General features: G+C 42.6%; 1 protein-coding gene across 1 annotated transcript in view; it reads left to right on the top strand.

Annotated features, from left to right (window-relative positions):
• The window catches only part of fer1l4 (fer-1 like family member 4), a 70148-nt gene that overhangs the window by 11501 nt on the left and 45012 nt on the right, over window positions 1–13635 (top strand). Inside the window, exons 5-7 of the mRNA XM_034082539.1 lie at window positions 4056–4100; window positions 4968–5132; window positions 5344–5404. Coding sequence (XP_033938430.1) covers window positions 4056–4100; window positions 4968–5132; window positions 5344–5404 — 271 coding nt within the window. The remainder of the gene's footprint in view (window positions 1–4055; window positions 4101–4967; window positions 5133–5343; window positions 5405–13635) is intronic.

The following is a 13635-nucleotide window of genomic DNA, read 5'->3' as shown; positions in this document are numbered from 1 at the left end:
GGCCGTTAGAGCACATACAGAATGATCAGGCATTACTCTTGGGGGGATAGAACATCGCATTTCTTTATACGCAGATGATATAATATTTTTCTTGACAAATACAAAACATAGTATTCCCAATTTAATGAGAGTAATAAAGGAATTTGGTGAATTTTCTGGATACAAAATTAATAACTCTAAATCAGTGTTGATGTTTCTGAATGACAAAGAGAGACACAGTCCCATCGTAGATACTCCATTTATGACAACAACTGACGGTTTCAGATATTTGGGTGTTAAAATCACTCCGGAACTCAGAGACATAGTTTGAGCTAATTATGATCCCCTGGTAGATGGAGTGACTGAAAAAGTAAGCCGCTGGTCTAACTTGCCTATATCTATGATCGGACGAATAAATATCATAAAAATTACCATCCTACGTCAATTTTTATATTATTTTCAAACGCTTCCATTGCCACTACCAAATATGTTCTACGAAAAGCTTAACAAATGATTTAGTCAATTAATCTGGAACAGCAGAAAAGCCAGACTCCATCTTAAACTAGTATACCTACCTTATGAGAGGGGGGGTCTTCAATTCCCTAATCTTAAATGGTATTATATGGCTGCCCAACTAAACTCAGCTTCATATTATTTTTGTACAACAACACCCCCGACTTGGGTAAACATAGAGCAGACATCAACTCCATATCCAGATCTCACAAATATATCTTTACTCTTCAGATATTAAGACATTGAAGAAACGTACAAAAAACCCTTTTCTTAAGAATACGATCTCAGTTTGGTATGCTGCACACAAACATGTAGGCGACACACCTACGCTGTCTCAATTTACTCCTGTTTGGGGCAATGAGCAGTTTACACCTGGGAAAAGAGATGGAGGATTTAAATCATGGAATACAAAAGGCATTCAGAAAATGATGGATCTATATACAGACGGAGTTTTGCTTTCTTTTGATCAGCTATGATATAAAATCCCTAAAAAGCACTTTTTTTTTTAATATTTACAATTAAAAAAAAGTTACATGTCATCAAAACACAAACAGATAATGTATGTACCACCTTTATCGAAATTTGGAAGGAAAGGGCCTAGTATCTCAATTCTACAACATGATGGTTGCATTTGACACTGAATCAGCATTAGATAAATTAAGTGCATGGAAAACGGATATGAAAGAGGATATTGATGAGGAAGATTGGAATGCTGCTTACCTAAAAGCACAAAGTCAGACAATAAATACTATGTTCAAATTACTTCAGTATAAATGGTTTATGAGAATGTACATAACTCCTGTCAAACTTCATCATATGTCTGCCAATATTCCAGATGTCTGTTTGGATGAGAAAGGAACTTTATTTCATTGTCTTTGGGAATGTCCACAATTTCAAATCTTCTGGAAGGATGTTATTAGATGTCTGTCAGAGGTGTTTAAATTAATGTCCCTTTGAACGTCAAACTTTGTGTACTTGGAATATATCCAAAGAACTTCAAACAGACTTCAAAACAAACCAAGCTTCTGGATTTGGGCCTTCTTCAAGCTAGGAGGGCTATCGCTTTATGTTGGAAATGTACGGATGCCCCATTACTGAGGATTTGGTTGAAGGAACTTTCTGGAAGTGTTGGTCTAGAAAGCAGGGCCGGCCCTAGACTTTTGGGGGCCCTAAGCGAGCTTTGGCTTGGGGGCCCCCCTCACTCTAGCACGTTCTCACTACACACAACACAGAACCAACTTTTGTCTTACGGTGTTAGCATAAGCACACATATTGTATAAATAAGGATGTAAACACCGTAGACCTCACCTCCTCTAGGGGATCCGGGGGCATGCTCCCCCGGGAAGATTTTTTTTTTTAAATATTGAAGTTAAAAGCATCAATCTGGTGCACTTTGAGAACAACATTAAGAGATCTATGGATACATCTCTCAACACCCATATGAAAAAGAACTGTAAACAGATTTTTCTTTATGGATATTTTACAAATCACTTAAACTGTATTCTTGTTTTGTCATATAGTATTTCATAACTGTTTTTCATGTATTCTCTCTGGCTGTCCATCTCATAATGTTCACATAGAAACTAGCTGTCAATAGGAATATCATTCAGAAGAATTCTAATTTCTTGCAAAAATCTGTCACAAAAAGAGGTTGCACCTTTAAATTCAGGTGTTGTTATGGCAACGTCAGTGGCCAAACAGCCACATTTACTGCTGCAAATACGTTCAAACATGCTGTCGACACGTAAAACAGTGGCAACTATGCCACCATTTCAGCTGACTTTTTCTCAGAAATACTGTCACATAACATCCAAATATTTCAGTGCTAGGTTGATGCTTAGCTAAGCTAACTATGAAACACTTTAACTGACAGGACTCTGGATCAACTGTGTACTGTAAGGTAGCTTCATGTCGAACAGTAAGTCAACATTTCCCAGAGAGCTTTCTTTGAAATCACCAGGTAATGCCAAAAAACATTACATTCAGATTGTATGATAACGTTTGTATTTAATATATCTGGCTAGCTATAGCTACTTGCTAACGGTTTAGCTTGCCCCCGCGATTCAAAGTAACGTCAACGTAGCTGTAATTTATGCTTTGCTTACATGTTCGCATAACTTGGAAGTTTACTGACATTTACATACATTGTTTACCTGGCTCAAGTGGTGGCTCTGGGATTGTTGTGTGAGCCACCACTTGAGAATTGTCGTCTTTTTTAAGAATTTTTTTTCTTATGTCCATCTTCAAAAACTCTGAGTCCGACTGACAGTTTATTTTAAACATTGTCACAGCTCACAGGATAGGTACCTGTCAGCCAATAAGACAGATGTTTATTTCCATTCAACTCTCTGGTTCGTCTGGTGTCTTGCCTCTGTTGCATTCACTGAACACGGGAAATTACAATCCTGCCGTCCTTTCTTGTGTCATGATTGACACAAGAGAGGACGGGTGGCGCAGTGGTCTGTGCATCTGATCATCAGATCAAGGGGGGTGCTGGGGAACTCCAGTTCGAAACCCGCTCCTGCCGCCACTGCGTCAGGCCGTTGTGTCGGCAAGACACTTCACCCGGATTTGCTCCTGTGGGTATTGTCCACAGTACATGTACTTGTAAAAGTGCCTCGATGACTTCGAGGTGTGAAGATGGACGGTGTGGTGCAGTGCGCTGTGCAACGATCATCAGATCAAGGGGTGAAACCTGCCGCTGCTGCGTCTGTAAAGCCGTTGTGTCCTTGGGCAAGACACTTCACCTGAACTTGCTCCTGTGGGTATTGTCCACAGTGACCATTGCATGTATAAAAAATATGTGTAATTTGTAAAGTGCTTTGAGCATCTGGAAAAGCGCTATAATAAATGTAAGGAATTATTATGAGGTTCAGGTAAAGCGCGGTTAATGTATTATATTATTGACTCAATAATATAATACATGACTTTGAGAGTAGGCAATCTAGGAATATTAACACAATTAATTAAACATACTTATCACGGCGTACTGATATATATTTTTGTAATAAAAAAAATAAAAAAGTGCTGCGGGGCCCTAAGCGGCCGCTTATGTCGCTTAATGGGTCGGGCCTGCTCTGCTAAAAAGACTGACTTACATCGCTAAGAGCAAGCGGAAGGACTTTGTTCAGCTCTGGGAGCCATATATGCTTATTATGAGGGACGGGAATCTGGACTGCCTTTGAAAAGAAACTGTGAAATTATTTCTGTTTTATTTATTTTATTTGTAGGCCTATTCTTTTAATACTGGTGCAATGTGAGGGTGTGTGTATGCGTGTATGTGTTTGTGGTGTACTTTGTTGTTCAATAAGAAAATACCAATAAACATATTGTGAAAAAAAACAATGACTCTTATTTGTACAATCATTATTTTAGTCACACTAAGAGTACACATCTATATTTTTACGTTATTCATATGCATGTGTATTGTATATAACATTTATGTTTTAAAGTATTTGAACTATTTGAAAATGAAAACAGCAGTTACTTTGATTTTCAAAGTCTGAGGCTGAAAAAACTATTATTTTTTCCCCTTATTTTGTTCTTCCTTCCTTTATCCTCAGATCAGCTCTGGTCTTCAGGAATGTAGGATTTACTGACCCTGAAAGGTAAGAATTCACACAACTTACACATGAATTCTCTTATGCTGGTTATAGTGGTGCAGGAATGAGTCTTCAAACATTTCACCACATCCGGATCCCTTTTAAGACGCCTGAAATAAGGTCTGTTGTTGACACAAGCTAAAGATATTTGAACGTTATTAAAGTTTAGTTAAATATGAAAGTAAATACCCCAAAGTCTGAAGCTTGTATGTGTCATAAGAACATTGGTTGCTAACAATTGACTAAATGAGACTGCAAACTTCATCACACCAAACATTAGCCGCCTTTAGCTTAGCAGTGGTGATACGCAGCCATGTGACTGTGTGATATAGTTAGTTTATAGGCTAACATTAGCTGTTATAGGCTAACATTAGCTGTGCATTTTAAAGCACTTACGCTTTAAAATGTATATAAGTGCTGTTATCTGGAGATTATCCTGCTGATCAAAACGTATCATATAAAAGTATCTCAAACATGTGGTTGCCATGCGATGCTTATTTTCCACAATATAACGTAGTCCAATGAAAACATCTCATTGTTTTCTGTTAGGGTGCACTTGCGATGCAAATTTCAGGGTGTACAAAAAGTCATCACTGCACCACTCTATTATACCAATACCTGTGTGACAAGATCATATTGGCAGAAATATCAGACATTGCCAAGCATCAAGTGTACTTTGAATCATCATCATCATCATCATCATCATCATCATCATCATCATCATCATCATCATCATCATCATCATCATCATCATCATCATCATCATCATCATCATCATCATCATCAGCTGAAACCAATTACTCCTCCACACTGATGTAAGAATGAAAATAAGTCATTTTAGGGAAACGATACATTCCTCTCTCTCTCTGTCAGTCAGCTGACTGTCGCTCGCCCAGGCCCGCTGGAAAGAGAGGCTCGACTTTTGGGAAGGAGCCTTGTCCGAACAGGGAATGAAGATGAAGACGATGATGAAGATGATTTTGACGATGACATTATGGACTTGGATGCTTCTGACATCATCTTCACTCCTCTGCTGAGGTCAGACTACAATACTCTCTGTCTAATTACCGTTCTGTCAACTCAAGAGCTGCTGTCAACAATGTGTGTGTGTGTGTGTGTGTGTGTGTGTGTGTGTGTGTGTGTGTGTGTGTGTGTGTGTGTGTGTGTGTGTGTGTGTGTGTGTGTGTGTGTGTGTGTGTGTGTGTGTGTGTGTGTGTGTGTGTGTGTGTGTGTGTGTGTGTGCGCGTAGTCGTTGCAGACCGATGTCCAGAAATGTTGCTGCGGCGACGCCTAGAGTCCAGGGATTCCAGGTGAGTTCATTTATCCATGTTTGAGCACTTATCTTGAGCCGTGTTAGAAGAACAAGAACAAGAACAAAAACGAAAAAGAAGAACACTTTTTTTCGTCTACTTTTTGTGTAGGCAGACATTTAAACCATTAAACACACTCATATTATGTCACATTTAAACACAATAGAAAATACATTAAAAAGAAAGCAGGTACTCAATGGGGAGAGCTGAATCTATGTTGAATACATATTTAAAATATATAAAATGCTGCATCTGAGCAAGCTGGCTCCAACAAATTGCTGTTTTTGTCATGGTAATAGCACAGTGGGGGGTTGTTAGCTTACATGGTCCACCTCCTGGCTGTAAGGGAAACTTCTGTGTAGCAATGCAGTGGGAGTCACCGACTCAGGAAGGAGACACGGTAGAGCAGGAGCTTCGATGTCAAACACTGGAGGTTTATTTGGAGTTACGGCCGGAGGATTCACATCACAAGTCACAGCAGTCACGGTCTGATTGCACGGGTGGATTGCCACGTCAATTCTGGAGCGCCTCTCTCTCGTTAGCCCATTTAACTGGTTTCACAGAGTAATCAACATATTTTGATAAGATAGTTTAAACAGTTGGGCACACTGAGTCACTTGCGTCCGTCACTTATGGCCTCGAAGATGTCATACCTTGGAGTCCACAAACAACAAAGAAGGAAGTGTCCCAGTGCACCCACAACAACAGACCATCTGTGACCTAGTGTTGACCGGTCACAGAATGGGAACAATAACATTATGGCTGAAGCAGCCTATGTCCTTAAAGGAGATAAACAGACGTCAGGGTTGGTCATATACGTCATATCTAGGAGTCTAGGACAATTATTTCCCTAACACTGGCCAGTGTTTCCGTGGCAACATACTAATCAAGGTGACCCAGACATCATTCTCTGCAGCCACAGCCACCAGAAACTGCTGGAGGATCCTGAGCTGATACATCAAGCATGTCCTGATGTGCCCCAGAAACACTACAAAATAAGAGGCTATTATATCTATCTTCATGTGAGAGGTACGAGTGGTTGAGAATCTGCAGAGAATCCCCTCCTGAATCAGCAACTGCTCTCAGATTAACAGAGCTTGATATTGAGTTTCAGCTCATTTCTTCGCTTCCCAGCTGTAAATATACCATGCTCAGTGGCGTAACTATCGACAGTGTAGCCGGTGCAACGCACCGGGGCCCAGAGCCGGCCAGGAGCCCATACAAAAAAAAACAAGCACTCCCTTAGAATAAATGATGGGCAAAGGGTAGCAAGTAAGAGAATAAGAAATATAGGTGGAGAGGCACACTCAGGGAACAAAGTCCCCACTGGAGCCTTAGTTGGAAATTGATGAGAGATAGGGAGGTACGCTGTGTCTACGAATTGTAACACTCCCCGGCCTGTCTAAGCCACTCTACAAACCGTTTCCCTCTAATAAAACTCAAAAAGTTAGAGAGGGAAAAGGTCTTGGGTAAAAGTTATTCTTGATAAGAGAAGCCTAAAAGGCCAGAGAGAAAAAGTGAGTTTTAAGTGTTGATTTAAAAACCCCCAGGGTCTGGGCCAACCTCACATGGAGGGCCAAAATATTCCAGAGCCTGGGCCCGCTGCTACGAATGCTCGGTACCCTCTGGTTTTGAGCCTGGTCTTAGGCACTATCAGCAGCAGCTGATCAGCCGACCTTAAGGCTCTGCCTGGAATGTAGCGATGGAGGAGTTCGGCTACATAGGCCGGAGCCAGCCCATTTAGGGCTTTGAAAACAAATAAAAGGATTTTAAAGTCTATTCTGAACCGAACTGGAAGCCAGTGCAATAAGGCCAGAATTGGGGTGATGTAGTCACACTTTTTATGGCCAGTTAGAAGACGTGCAGCTGCGTTCTGCACTAGCTGCAGGCGTCAAATTGAGGCCTGGTCCATACCCACATACAGAGCATTGCAGTAATCCAGTCTCGAGGTAACAAAGGCATTAATAACCCTTTCTAGGTCTTTAAAAGATAAAAACGACTTGGTCTTAGCCAATAGTCGTATTTAAAATAAGCAGGTCTTGACTACAATGCTGACCTGCTTATCAAATTTAAAAGCGCTATTAAAGGTCACTCCAAGGTTCATGACAGAGGGGAGGATATTTTTACTAAGGGAGCCCAGAATATCAACCGGAGAGGCTGAAGGTTGGGGTCCAAAAAAGATGACCTCGGTCTTGCTCTCATTAAGGGTGAGGAAGTGTTGGCTCAGCCAGGATTTAATCTCTATTAAGCAGTCCTACAACTGCTGTAATGAGTTGGCATTTTGATTGAGAGGCAGATAAATCTGTACATCGTCAGCATAACAATGGAAGGGGATATTATTTTTTTGTGAGAATTGAGCCTAGGGGCAGTATATACAGTAGAAAAAGGATGGGGCCCAAAATCGAGCCTTGGGGAACCCCACAGGTAAGAGGGGCTTTGGCAGAGGAGAAGGCACCCAACTGCACTGAGAGGCTACGGTCTGTAAAATAGGACCTGAACCATGCAAGGGCAGAGCCTGTAATGCCTGCGCACTGTTCAAGCCGTGACAACAGGATACTATGATCCACAGTGTCAAAGGCAGCTGTCAGGTCCAACAGCACCAAGACAGCTGGGCTACCTGAATCGGCGGCTAGGAGCAGATCATTAAAAACTCTTAAAAGGGCTGTTTCATTACTATGCATGGGTTTAAAGCCAGACTGAAACTTTTCATGGATACCATGTGTGGTTAAAAACGACTGCAGCTGGACGTAGACTACTCGCTCCAGGGCTTTAGATAAAAAAGGTAGCTGTGAGATGGGCCTAACATTTGTGAGAATGTAAGGGTCGAGAATTTTCTTTTTAAGTAGTGGCTTAACCACGGCATGTTTGAAGGCAGCTGGGACACATCCTGAGCTAAGAGAAGATTTTACAAGCAATAAAACACTTTCTCCAACTGAGTCAAAAATATGTCGAAGGAAGCGAGAGGGAATGCTGTCTAATGTGCAGTTTGTCGGCCGCAAGTGCTTGACTACATCCGAGAGAGAAGAGAGGGATACAAGCTCAAAGTGGTCGAGGACAGCAGGGCACAGAAAAGGAGCAGAATCTGGGGTAGCACCATGGGCGTAGGAAGCATCTTGAATGTGGGGGGGTGTGGGGGTCCCCCCCCCACAAAAAAAAACAACAAGTAGATGGTGGTTTGATACTTTTATGTGGCTATACTAGCATGAGGAAAATGATGGGTACATTTTGTAATTTCATCCAGTAGTAAAGAAAGGAAACATATTTGATTATTAATTCAGAGCCGTCTTTGAATTAATAAAAAGCAGTTTAAATGTCAATTTTTTGTACATTTATATACAACAATAAATATGTGTGAGTGCGTTGAGAGATATTGTTGTGGAGAGTCATTTATATATACATCGCAAAATACATTTGTGAAACCTTCTGTGAGAATTTATTAACATTGAGACTGATCTGACTCCATACAGATGTTAAGTTCACCTAGGAATGGTATCATTGACTTAAATGTTGCTCTTCTGTCTATATTGGTCATATGATGCCCCTTGACTGAAATGCTTCCTGTTCAATATCCCCACTGACTTCCTTAACATTCTGGGATGAGAGTCCACATCACAATTGACTTTAAACTGTCATTTCCCTTTCATCACTCACCTCAGCAATGAACCTCTCTCCACTGTCCCTGTGTTCTGCCTCTGACTCACTCTCAAGCGCCTAGATGTCAAGAGAGGTGGTGAAGTGATAATTATTTATTGAGCAGTATACTCTTTCACGTTGAATCATAACAAGTCATACTGAATGTAAATACAACTGACTCTAAAGTAAGTCCCAGTCTGTGACATTGGACATTTTGAAGACTCAAAGTCCCAAGCAGTAGGTAGAATATTATCTATCTATGTAATGTGCACAGAAAATAAATAGTTAACTGAATACTGGGATGGAAATGGCCTATAAGCACTCAGTAAAACATAAATACACACAAAAAGCTTCTGAATGATAAGAAGTATAATTAAAACATAATGCACATTACCATTTTGAGAGAGAGTACAGAAGTTAAAGAACTCAGAAAATAATCTCTCATCGAACTGAGGCTCCAGTAAAACACACTGACTGCGTCTCTACATGGACATCATGGTGTTTACCTGAGCACAGAGAGATCGGTTATTCATGTTCCCTGTTTACATGATACATACTAGTAACCTGGCATTTCGATGCCTTTTCTCATCTAAACTATTCAGTATTTGTATCTCTCTATCATGACATAAAGACGAAACTCCTCTCCAGAAGTGAGACGCCGCCGCCGCCATCACTGTTAACTGATTAACTGCTACCAGCTGATGACTTACTTTCCTCTTCTTTGAAACAAATGTTCTTATGTCCATGTTGTCTGGGGGAGAAAACATATCAAACCAAGAGATCGTCAGCTTTGATTAACCATTTCCTGAACACTTGGTGTGTGTGCCTTACCTCCGCTACCGGCATCACTTCATACAACAGATCTGAGCTGTCAACAACACTCCTTGAACATGCGCGCTATGTGAGAATCTGCCTTGGTACAAAGTAGCAGTGAAAACATGGTACGGAGTTTCATTGATTTGGGCATTCTCTCAATAAGCAAGTGGAATGGATTTGATAGTGAAGCACTGACACAGTGCTCTACAAAGTGCGGCGAGTGGATAGACCGATTCACGGACTTTCCACATGGTAAAAGTGGGGGGGTCTAAACTAATCATTTGAAAAAGTGCGGGGGACTTGTCCCACCCACAAAAAAAATGTAAGAAATGTATCGCAAAGGGTAGTCGATGGCACAATTGGAGAAACATCACAAGGATTAATGATCGAGTTGAGTACATTAAAAAGAATCCGAGGTTTATGGATGTTTTTAGAGATTAACAGAGAGATATACTCCGTTTTAGCTGCTTTGACTGCCATCTGGTAGTCGAAAAGGCAAGCACAAAGGATTTCTAAGGAGACATGAAGTTTATCCTTTTTCCATTTTCTCTCTGCACGCCTGCAAGCGCGTCTAAGAGCGCGAGTACAATCATTAAGCCACGGCTCTAAGTGAACTTTCGTGCGTCTAAGCGTAAAAGGCGCAACGGAATCCAGAATTAATGTGCATGTCGAGTTAAACATGGAGATAAGCTCATCAGCATTAAGAGCACAGTTCACCTCTAATTTACAGATCGGAGAAGCATTAAAAGCATCTGAAAACTGTGAGGCAGTCAAGGGGTTAATTGAACGCAGACAACGCGCAGGGGAACATGATTCGATTCCCACAGAAGGGATCGAGGTTGTAAACAGAACCGGTAAATGGTCTGAGATACATGTTCCTGCACAGATTTCATCCACAGAGATAGACAGTCCAAACGATAATACTAAATCTAAGGTGTGTCCTTTATCGTGTGGGCCAACCACGGACTGAACGAGACCAAAAGAGTCGAGGAGATTTAAAAAGTCCCTAACCAGAGGTTTGGACTCGCAGCACACATGGACATTAAAGTCTCCGCAGATCAAAACACGATCATATTTCACCATGATCCCAGACAGAAAGTCAGAAAAGTCAGTTATAAAATCCTTATTGGACTTTGGTGGACGATACACGACTGCGCAGAGTATAGGCGAGGCCGGGTTCAGCTCAAAAAGCTGCAACTCGAAGCTAGCATAGCTAGTTACAGGGTGAAGCAATCGGCATTGGAGATTAGCTCTAAACACTGATGCTATGCCCCCACAACGGCCGGTGGTACGGGGGGAGCTGAAGAATGTACAGTCAGGAGGAAGAAATTCAGAAAACAGTACATACTCGCCAGTGTGGACCCAGGTCTCCGTCAGGAACATCACATCCAGATCACGAGAGGTGAAGAAGTCGTTTAACAGGAACGTCTTGTTTGCTATTGACCTAGTGTTTAGCAAAGCCAAGCAGAGTTTTCTCTCCGGAGGTGCCGAAGGTGTAGTGCGTCTTAGCGGACGAAGATGTGCGTGTTGAACGCTGCGCGGACCGGGAGCAGTCAGTTGGGCAGGAGGAGTTGCCAGCGGGCCCAGCAGAGGCCGCAGCTACGGAAAGAACTGCTTTCTTTCTGATGCATTATAAAACATTGAATAGCTTGCATTTATAATGTACAGCAAACCAAAGCACAAGAGCGGCGCTCAAAAGAGAAAGGACAAGAGAGAGTGTATGTCTGTGCGTGTGTGAGCGCATCTCTAGCGCTTATGTTTGGGTGGGGGGAGGGGTGCAAAAACAATATTTGCACCGGGGCCAATCACAACCTTGTTACGCCACTGACCATGCTGTACAGTATGTATGGTTCACTCGTACCACTCTTATAGTGTTGTTTCTGCTGTCGGACAATGTTTTAATGGACCTGTGTGTAAGATTTAGGGGGATTTATTGGCATAAATTACATTTAATATTGACAATAATATTGTTGTTTTTTACGCTTAAAGGTAGGGCATGTCGTTTATTTCAGAAACACTTTTTGTTATATTCCATGGAATGCTCCTAACATCTCGATAGCAATAAATATATTAAACGCTTTGGCAATAAATACATACAAAAATGTCATCTGTGGAAGCCGTGGCGCTGTAAAAAGCACGATCAATCATCTGAGCCGGCCCGGCTAAACATAACTGGAAGGCCTACCTGCCTGTCAGCCTTCCATCTGTGCACAAACTTATCTCGTGCCCTCATTGGTAATGTGTGCATTCGTGTGTGTTGGAGGAGGGGCTCTGTAAGGAAGTCTGAAGGAAGAGGTAGATTTTTTCCGGTTGTGTACTTTCAAATTCTAGCGCACTCGAGCTGGTTTCTGCAAAATTACATACCCCACCTTTAATATGACCCCTTTATATCTGGGATGAAGGGAGCCAAACGGGGGGTTACGTATTGTAACCCTAGGTATATAAGCACAACAATGGAGTCCTCTACTGGACTCTATGGGTACTACTCTACCATGCTATGCGAGTATTCACCTACTGAGTTGCATAAACGTAGCCGGCCAATCGGGGCGAGCCTACCTGAATGCGCGAGCAGGCCCACAGTATATAAGGCAGCTACATCTCCGACTGTCATCCTTTTTCTCTTCAGCAATCGAGCAACAACTGACAGAGAAAGTAAAACGTTTGAAAGAAGAAGAAAGAGTTATCATACCTTCATGGAGTCGCCACTTCTAGAGACCCAGGCCTATCCTTCGTGCCCTGGCTTAATAGCGGGCACCGATCCCCAACACCTCTGCTTCAAGCCTACCAGAACGCACGCGCAGGCCCACAGTATATAGGGCGGCTACGCCTCCTGACTGTCATCCTACACCCTCTTCAGCGAGCGGCATAGGAAAGACAGGGTCCCCAGGAAGAGGGCTCCGCCTGTGCGTTATATATCACACAGGCTCCGCCCTCTACTGGACTCTATGGGTACGGTGGGTGGAACCCAAGCCCCAAGGAAGTGTGCCGGACTCAGATGAAAATATTCGTGTTGGCCAAACGGCGGTACTACACTTCCGTTTGGTTGCCAGGCCCGGAAACACTTTTTCCCATTGACTTACATTGGGAAAGAGTGGTCTGTAAATCATTGGATAATTTTTTTTAAACTAAATAAACTACCCAGTATGAACACTTGTCTCGCCCTTATTAAAAACATTCGTTCCTCAAGTTGTAAAAATGTGCTAATAACGTTATTCTGAGAGTTATTTCCCTCTGCATTCTTCACACCACCGCTGGAATCCCAACCACTTTGTCCTGTAACAGGCTGTGGTGGATCCTGCTCTTGCTGCCTGGATAGTCTGAATAACTTTGTCTGACAGTCCCTCCCGTCTCAGCCTGTCCCTCTCAGGAGCCAAGCCTAGAGAGGTTGGCCCAGAGTGGGTAACGCCCCTATTGCACCTGCGGTGGAAAGGTGTAGAGCAGCTATCTTGGCCAAGGCTCTACATTGGCCATGGCAGGCGGCGGAGCTGACTCCGTCCTGCCTGTTGATGTAAGCCACCTCCTCACCAGCACATGTTTGCCCTGTAGTAAGGGTTTGCAGTGCTGTAGGAGCAGTACTACTGCCCGTAGCTCTAGAAGGTTGATGTGTCGAGTTTCCGTCAGAGGCCAGCCACCACCTATAGCTCTCTCTAGGCAGGTCCCCCCCCTATCCTGTCATGGATGCACAGTATCAGAGGTTGCCCTCCACTGAGGGGGGGTATGGTCACCAGACATCGTTTGTGCCTCTTGGGATCTAAACGAAGGCTGGCAAACCACCTCTGCAG

The sequence above is a fragment of the Pseudochaenichthys georgianus genome, chromosome 5 (assembly GCF_902827115.2).
Source record: "Pseudochaenichthys georgianus chromosome 5, fPseGeo1.2, whole genome shotgun sequence".
NCBI classification, from domain to species: Eukaryota; Metazoa; Chordata; class Actinopteri; order Perciformes; family Channichthyidae; genus Pseudochaenichthys; species Pseudochaenichthys georgianus.
This window is presented reverse-complemented; position numbering and strand designations above follow the sequence as displayed.